This window comes from Macrosteles quadrilineatus, unplaced genomic scaffold (genome assembly GCF_028750875.1).
Source record: "Macrosteles quadrilineatus isolate MER2022 unplaced genomic scaffold, UCM_ALF_1.0 Scaffold_5__1_contigs__length_97177068, whole genome shotgun sequence".
NCBI lineage: Eukaryota > Metazoa > Arthropoda > Insecta > Hemiptera > Cicadellidae > Macrosteles > Macrosteles quadrilineatus.
In genome coordinates this window covers 30375944-30385006 of record NW_026542598.1, presented here as the reverse complement: position 1 = coordinate 30385006, position 9063 = coordinate 30375944, and the positions used below count along the sequence as shown (strand labels likewise).

Below are 9063 nucleotides of genomic sequence, written 5' to 3'. Positions count from 1 at the left end.
TCTACTTAAACTCAATGTTTATATAAATGTAAAATTATGTACCGTATTTTCTATTATTTTGATAATTAAAGTTAAAATGTAATGCTGAATGAAATAAATAGCTTAGCAATTTATTAATTCCCAATAAATAAGTATTTTGAAGGACCACATTATAAATCTAAAGTTTCATAATGTATTATTCTTATAACAGCCTAAATGTTGTAAATATTACTAAAATATATCAAATGTTATTTCCTTTTTGTAATCTTTTATTATCACTTCCATTTTTCCTCGATAGGCCTACATGCCAAAATATTACCAGTCTCAATATTTTATTTACCATAAAAAATCTACAATATTTTCCATAAAACTATCGGTGCCTAATATCTCTTTCTGATTTTGATAATTAATTTTACTATACTCCCATAACATTGTTTGTAAACATAAAGATTTTTATGGATGTTTCCTACGACATTGTAATTTTATTTGAACTACAGCAAATCATAAATATTTAAATATAAGTTATAATTTCAAAATAAGTTTTTAAATTGATGTCTGGATGTCTAATTAAGGTGGTATATAAAGTTGACTAAATCTGCAAGTTTCAGGTTTGCTATCAGCTGTTGCCTTTCAGAGATAAAGGAGTGGGTGTGTTATCTTCTGATAAGAGTAGCATTTCCACACAACTCAAGAGTGTGCTTTAGTCATCTTTCGAGAATTGTTTACTGGTGTTTAGACAAAAATCTAGATTGAATTATAACAAAATAGCTACAGTGTGGTTACAGATAATCTGCATAATACATGTTAACCATGCAGTCTCCGAGCAGTGATGTTGTTAAAGTAGCCATCCAATCCAACAACAATGCGATTTTATTTAAGTTGGCCCAAGATCAACCTTTGGAAATAGTGATCCAAGAAGTTTGTGAACAGAGTCAAGTGACTTTTGAGAAAAACAAGTTTGCTCTTCAACTCTTGTCTCAAGTAAGTGACAATGACTCGTTTACTTACATAACCGAGTTCAATCGCTACATGATCAAGAACGGACACGAGCTTAAGTTAGTATATAGCGCACCACTTTTGGCTAAAATGATCCGAGAAAAACTCGACTCTAATTCTTCAATAGAAAATTTGCACTGGGCTTTGAAAAAAGCCGCTATTTGTAGCGCTGATCCAACATTTTGCAAAGAGTTTTTCCCTCTAGGATACTCCGCTCTAAGGAAACTTTTGAACGAATCTGTTCTTACAAAGGATTTGTTCAGTAAAGCACTCCAAGTGATTCTGAACCTTATAAAGAATAATTTCTTAAAAGCCTTAGATAAGGAATTTCTTTTACAATTGAAAGACATAGTAACAAGTGATCACCATATACAAGAAAGTATAATTGAAACAGCCCTTGAAGTCTTAGAAGCAATAGTGTTAGCTAAAAATGACTCGGAGTTTTTGACTTCTCTGGTCAGTGTGGATGATATTGTTCATCACCTGTGGAGCAGGGACTCTCCTCAAACTCAGAGCAATGTTTTAGCCTTACTAAATGCAATGACTCTAAAAAGCACTAGATTGAAAAATCAAAGAATGCTGCTTCAAAAGATGAATTCAAAGCCATTGAAAGATACAATATACACAAACATAATTTCAACAAATTCTCAAGTACCTGCCTACTTATCTCATGAATTATATGTGTACCAAAGTCTTATACTTACTCTTGATAAACAACGTTACAGGAGGGTGGTAAAGAGTGATTCATTCTTGCCCGATGTAGTTCCTTACCTGAAATCAAACACTTTTGAGAAAACAGTAAAGAAAGAACTTGACGCAAACTTTTTCCCCTTGAAGACTGCAAACAGCAACGTTTCCTTGACAAAAGCCGATTATCAAGATGAAGACAATTACAGTTTAACGCCTTCTATGTCCAGCAGTGTGTTGTACGCTTCCGATGATGACGAAGAAGTTGATGACACAGTTTTTGTGCCTGAGGTCAAACGGAATGGTTCCAAAAACGATAAGTTAATTTCTCAATTGACTTTTGATTGCGTGTTCTACTTTCACACGAATCATCATGATGATTACAAAATAGCTTTGTCAGACGACGGAAACAGTTATACTCGATATTTGCAAACTTGTGAACAAATAGTGCAACTTCTTTGCACGAAGGTTCTTCGAATTGGATATATTCCGGAGAGGGACGAAACTGCTTACTGTCCACTCGTCTTTCTAACTGCATCTCCTTTCTTGGAGGAGCTCTTTTCAAAAACTGTTAACCTCATGCATAAAACCAAAAGGGAAATGAAGGCGAAAAACGCATCTGATTTGGAAAAGGTAATGTAATTTAATTTTGTAATTAAGGCAAAATATGGTTTCATAAATAAAATACTAACAATATTTTAAAACTTAACTAAGGAAATAAATCTATAAAAAAATTATGATGTGTAGGTTTTTGATTGTGATACTTTTGTTTTATGAGATATATGCTAGAGAATGGAGAAGCAGAGAGATTCTCATAGTTCTATTTCCTCTACTTATAGGTATCAAAACTTGTTTTCAAGATTATCTTTACCAACCATCTTCAAACTAAACTTCAATAATTAAGTATACTAAACTTGTAAGCTAATCAATATGTTCAACCAAAGACTAACCAACACAAGTAGACTTCCCATCCCGTTGTAAATTTTGAAGATCGTGTCTAGTTCATGTCTGGTGACACTAGTGGCTAGTGTCGACAAAATTTGGTTTCTCTTATTTTAGAGTTAATTTAATGATTTTTGCTTTACTGTTTAGTTATATAACTAGAGTATGAGTTGTTGTTTATGATTAGATCGTATAATTTGGTTAAACTAGGTTTTTGACTGAAATAACAAGAAACAAAAATTGTAATCAAAACACAACATCTACCTGTGCACCAGACAGAACTAACGATAAAGTTAGCTTCAGCTGTTCCATAAGGGTGGGAAATCTACCAAGGGAGTATGTTTTATCTATAGTTGAACTTTATGAATATTTTTAAATTTAACTAACTTTTAGTTGCCTGCATCCTTGAGCTAGTAGTTTATTGACCATATGATCTTAGCTTCAGGGGTCTTGTTAATCTAGAATTATATTGATTTCAATAAAATATTTCTTATTTTGTAATAAGAAGACCTGAAGATGCCACAAAAGCTGGTGAAATGTACATAGGGTGAATACAAACTACTAGCTCAAAAACACAGGTAATAAAAAATATATATAAATATAATTGGAGTTCTTAAAAACATTAACACAAAAATACTTTTTTAAATATTACTACTATATTGGGCTTGGTTATGTTTTTAACTAATACAAACCATATATTTTTTAACATTTAATTAAACATTACCTTAAAGTAGGTACACCAGAATAAAGGCAAACTGGCATTCCTTAGTGCTGGCGTTTTCAATTATAAAATTGTACAAACTATTAACTGCACTGAAATATTTAGTGACACATTTCATTGTTCCACATACTTTTAGTACACAGTAAAATATTTATTGTCGATTAAAACTTGAAGAGTGATTTGTTTATCTTCTTTCCTTTAGATTTACATTTACTACTGGTATGTGGTAAATGTATCGAGTCAATTATAAATTCAAAATGAGGTTTATACTTATTTACTCAAGGTATTTCAAGTTCTTCAAAGGCAACTCTTGAAAGCGCTGGAGACCCAACCTGTCACCTTCGATCAGTTAGATTCTGTTTTGTCAACGCTGTCTTATTGGGCAGTGAGGAATCAGTGGCAAGAAGAGCAGGTTGAGAAAGAACGCAACACTCTAGCAAACTCTCCTGCAGTGAGGCAGCTGAAGGCATCACTGGTGGGCGAGACTAAGGAAATCATCAAGAAACAAAGGTTACAGTTTGTAAAGACTGGGTCAGAGTTTCCAGTATGGAATGCTCAGAGAAATCAGGTAATTGACAATCACTATACAGTAGAACCCCGATTAACCGAACTCGGGATAACCAAAACCCGAGTTAAAAGAAATAATACAGTTCATACAATACTTCATAAAATAACAGGGATAAAATATGCTTTAGTAACTTCAGTGGTTTAATTAAAGTATTTTCTATATTTTTACATTTTTGTAGCTGAAATGAAACACTGTATTACATAGACATTGTTTTAATAGTATATTACGGTTAATAGTCCTGAAAATAAGTTGTTACCGGATGAGAGTATGGTCTTTCCCGAGCGAGACAAATTCGGGTACGGGATTACCATACGAGTCCGGTTAACCCATTTTGGACGAGTTACTTACGATATATTTCGCCATACTACTAAATCTGTACAAATCCTTATATATTACCACCAACTAAAGGACTAAAAATCACTAGTCATAACCTCCAAGAGAGGTTATGTTTTTGTTTATAACTACTCATTGCCACCCAAATACAGTATAATCAGCTGATTGGTGTACGGTAAAACTCATTACAGTAAAGTAGTACGCAATAAAACCCCATTTGATTAAGCTGGTGGCAAACAGCTGTTTTCTGGACTAAATCCTTGTGTGAGAAGTTCGTCAAAATAGTGTAGTGTGGCGTAAACTCATTTTTCCTACACACCCTGGTAATACATTTAGCTACCCTGGCTATTTTTAGCATATGACAGGTTAACCGAAATATTGGTTATCCAAAACGGCTCTCCCCCCTTTATTTCGGTCAACCGCGGGGTTCTACTGTAAAACTGATTATTACATGAAGTAAGTTGGCAGGCAAGTAACCTACCCTCAAGTAACTTGAAATACACTTAAGGCAATTAACCTGCCTGCCTATACCGGCCTTGTGAAAACGCAACTTTTATTTATTTTAGGTATAAATATGCACGAGTATTATAGTTCGGCCGCTTAGAAAGCGACCTCCTCCAGCATTGGTTTAGCATCAGCGTGCAGGTCGTTTTCTAAGCGGCTGAACTATAGGTTTTTTTTTACTAGAGAAGATTTATTGGATTTAGAGCCTTTATTAGTTCTCATATTTGCGTTTTTTCAACTTGACATATTTCTTTCTGTAAACATAATTTGCGAAGTGTAGGTTAATGTGAATAATACTGTGGAACTGTGTGGAGAATAATGTGACTTTTTCAAGTACACTCAAGTAGGCTATGCACAGTTTTAAGGCGACAAAAACACACTGTGGTGGATACACAAACCCAAAAAAGTATTTTGGCCTTGGGGATTCACAGAGTGACTTCTCAAAAATAAAATTATATTCACAAAACACTTTTTGCAATGAGCAATAGACTAACATACACTCCATTGATGAAGAATCTGAAGCTTCTTATTTGTACTCTCCAATTTTCTGAATCAAGCTTACGTTCTAAACCGATTGGGAGATTACTCATTATGTAAAGTTCAGTTATAGTTATAAACATTTTAGTACCACAGTAAAGCTAACGTTTTGTTTAGAGAGTGAGAAACAAGACATGGTTTGCGTCCCTCACTACAAACGAGAAGGCCATCCAGTATTACGAGGTCGAAGGAGAAGTTAATCAGCTGATGATGGAAGATGTTAAATCTATCGTAACAGGCAGAAGATGTCCCCACATCAAACTATCAAAGTAGGTTTTGTCTGACAGAGATTTACTATCTTGAAGTAGACCAGTAAATTCTGCGGCTTGATATATCTTTGACTATAGATTTTCTACTAAAGGAATTAGAACTTTTTTAAAGTTTGATGGCAAATTTAAAGGGGGTAGCAATTTTTGTACTGCAAATTTAAACTAATTTGATATTTCAGATCAAGAGTAACAAGTGGAGAACTAGCGTTTTCACTCATAACCGAAGAATCTTCTCTAGATTTTATAGCTCCAACTCAAGAAGTCTACGACCATTGGACTGATGCTATTAACAGTTTGTTAGGTAAGACTATGATTATTAAGGTAAAAATATCGATGGTTCAAACTGACTGAAACATTTTTTGTTCAGTTAATTTTGACATTGGATACAAAACAATGCAGGATAGTCAATAAGTACCAGCAACCAGTAGGTTATGACATTTAAATTTTAAAAAAATTGACAGCCATCAAATTTTAAGTCATATTTCATATCAAGAGGGCCGTTTTGTAGTAAATGGGCCCGAGCTCACTGCTTTAGAGGCTTTAGAGAGCTTACCAGGCCAGGGGCGCAAGAGGTTTTAGGTTTGTTGGGATGCAACAAAGAGAAAATTTCTCCTGCAGGGAAGGGGGAGGAGGCAAATATCTCTTGGGCCACATCTAGCACATAGAAAGAAATAAAAATATTTCACTGTGTGGTTAATATTTCAAAATCACTCAATATGGTAAATATACTAACTTTTTCCTTATTTATTTTTTTCTTTTACTTAAATTTTTGTCAAATGTTAAATTATTAATGTCATAATTATTTTGTTATCCAACTTATTCTATCAGTTTAAAAGTCTTTGAAGCTATTATAAAGATACAAAAATTTCTCTTAATTTTGACCTGTTGGCGCATATCACCATATCACCATTGGCGTTTGAGTTTGGCACATTCTTTATTGGACACTCTGTGTAACTACAGCTACAGCACATGCCTTCCAGGTGGTTTTAGCCATCCTCCTTCCAATAGTCAATTAGTACCACTGATGTCTAACATTACGGTTATTGCATCTCTCATTGTTCTATAGGTGCTTCCTAATAAAAATATTTTTTCTTTTTTAGGGAATGAAATGAAGAGTATCGGCATGAAGAGAGACTTAAACTGTTTGATAGATATGGAACTTCGGTTGCGTTTGTTGAACCTGGATGGTATTGACATACCGGACGAAGCTCCCCCCATCCCCCTCGACCCTCCCAGCTACGACTTTTGCAATCCATGATTTATACATTCTAAATCAGTCATAGTTTATAAGAGTTGTGCTTCATTTTTTCAAACAAAGTTTAAAATATTTCTTATAAAAACTTTTGTGTCTAACGACATTTTTTTTATCCTATTTTGAAAAACTAAATCATTTCCAGGGAATCGTCAGGGAAGGTATAGGAAACATTTCCAGCTTGGATGTAAAGGATAAAAGTCAAAATTGACTCCAAAATTATAACTATTTTATTTAGGAAACCTTTGCACTGTATGTTTCACGTCGACGTCACCAAAAAATCCTCAATAAGTATTGTGATAGCCTGGAAAAATTGCCTGACAATTACATGAAATTTTCACAAATAAAGCAAGTTAATGCTGATATTTCAAAAACCTATTAGCCGAAACTTATAACTTATAAACTTAATACACCAAATTAATAGCCTGACACATTAACAAGCAATGAAATATCTCTTCAAGGGGTTACTAATGCAACTAACTCTTCTAACTTCTATACATCCAGATTATTCTAATGAATAAGTTTAAAATTTAAACTACTTGGACAACTTGTTTTTTTCCGATTTATAATATCATATATTGTATTACATAAAATTTTAACCATCCTATACAATTTACTTATTTAACAACTCTTCAGGTTCTACACCATATATTCATGTTGATTTTAAAGAAAGTGCAGGGTTATTCAATCTTTGTACATTTATAACTATAAAGGGGTGAGTATTTAGCACAGAGAAGTAATTACTCTTGAGGAAACACAAATGGGACAAACACAGTGTGCTTTCAGCTCCAGTTGTGCCAGAAATATACTTATGACGCAAGGAAGAGCCCAAACAGTGAGCCCTGTGTGGAAATTCCTATCACACAGGGCACAGGTTCTTCCTTCACTGAGAGGATTGTAATAATTATGGTTGTCAGAGGGGATGTGGGACTAACCCTAGACACCAGCTACTATAGACAGCTAGACACTACTTAAGTGTACCATGGAGTGTATCCTCTGTTCCAATCCAACTTATCTGTGGTCTTGGATAAAACTATTAGTTATGTTTTGCACTTAGATGCCTAGATGTACACCATACTATTGACGATGGATACAGAAGTAAACATCCCATCTATATGGAGCAGCTGTCACCAATTTTTCACTAAAAAAGAATTTAGTCGTTTGAGGCAGTCACAGAATGTGATAGTGTCTAAAATTAAATTCTCTACCTTATTTTTTCTTGCTGACATAGTTGGTGGGTCATAAAAGTTGCTATAGCTCACAAGTCGTTCCATCAGCTTAACTTGGTAAAAAACATCATGTATTTGACAGAAATTAGTTCTATAGATCAGCGCAATCTGTCAGTGGCTCACATCAAATACGAGAAATTTGACTAAAAACATTGGCGACAACTTTAACATGGGTGATGGAATGTCTAGTTGTATCAATAGTCAAAGATGTTACTACTGATAGATGATGAAATGAGGAATGACAGAGTGGTCATGTCGCTGTGGCATGGACTATAAACCACATACCACTCCAGAGCATATTTTAAGGGATTTCCAGTGGGCGACAGTGGCGCCGGACTTACCGGGGGCCTGGGGGTATTCATACCCCCATCAAAAAGGGGGGTCCGAGGCCACCCCGGAAATTTTTGGATAAATTTAAGTGAAAATTACACATTTCTATGTATCTTTTAGTGAATTTTTAGATTAGGCTATATTTGCTTGTAAATAGTCTCTTGGGCCAAAATTTTACAAAGCTCAATACTCTAAAATATTTACATAATGTTATTTTAAATTCCTATAGATTTAAAATGTGAATCATTAAAAAAAAATATGCCGGCACCACCCATAGTCACTGGGCGACAAAATCTCAGCACTGGGCGACACTTTTGTCGCCCAGTTAACATGTTATTTTATGCCCTGTACCACTCAATGATTGTCTTTTGATGGCTCTTCACAAATTATGGCACAGACAATTATAGGAATCCTTTTGTCATCTATTCGAGTGGGGTTGTTCGGCCAACATATTGAGAGAAAAACTGGATTCAAGAGCAATGTATTTAAGAGCATAGGATTTAGCTTTTTTAAGTGAGACGATTTTAAACATTTGATTTTTAGACAAATTATTAATTTAAGCAAGTGTCAAGGGCTGAAAGAGGGGCATGAATTAGGTACCATCCCTCTCCCTGATAGGTGGCTGGATATGCCATAACCATACAATAAACAAAAACTCTTGACTTATAAAATTTTAATTTTAACTATAGCTTCCTAGGCGTGGATATTTATGTTTT

The 9063-nt window shown here is 34.3% G+C and overlaps 1 protein-coding gene across 1 annotated transcript; it reads left to right on the top strand.

The window, feature by feature from the left end:
• The first annotated feature begins 680 nt into the window (after window positions 1–680).
• Window positions 681–6876, top strand: LOC128994422 (engulfment and cell motility protein 1-like). The gene is made up of 5 exons (XM_054418980.1): window positions 681–2295; window positions 3609–3893; window positions 5385–5536; window positions 5716–5837; window positions 6637–6876. The coding sequence occupies exons 1-5, from the start codon at window positions 781–783 to the stop codon at window positions 6792–6794; spliced, it is 2232 nt and encodes a 743-aa protein (XP_054274955.1). The 5' UTR covers window positions 681–780; the 3' UTR covers window positions 6795–6876.
• Window positions 6877–9063: the final 2187 nt, after the last annotated feature.

Coding starts and splice junctions, on each gene's coding strand:
- LOC128994422 (XM_054418980.1), top strand. CDS start 781: ATGTTAACCATGCAGTCTCCGAGCAGTGATGTTGTTAAAGTAGCCATC. Junction 3,894..5,384: donor GGAATGCTCAGAGAAATCAG/GTAATTGACAAT, acceptor CGTTTTGTTTAG/AGAGTGAGAAACAAGACATG. Junction 5,537..5,715: donor CCCCACATCAAACTATCAAA/GTAGGTTTTGTC, acceptor TTGATATTTCAG/ATCAAGAGTAACAAGTGGAG.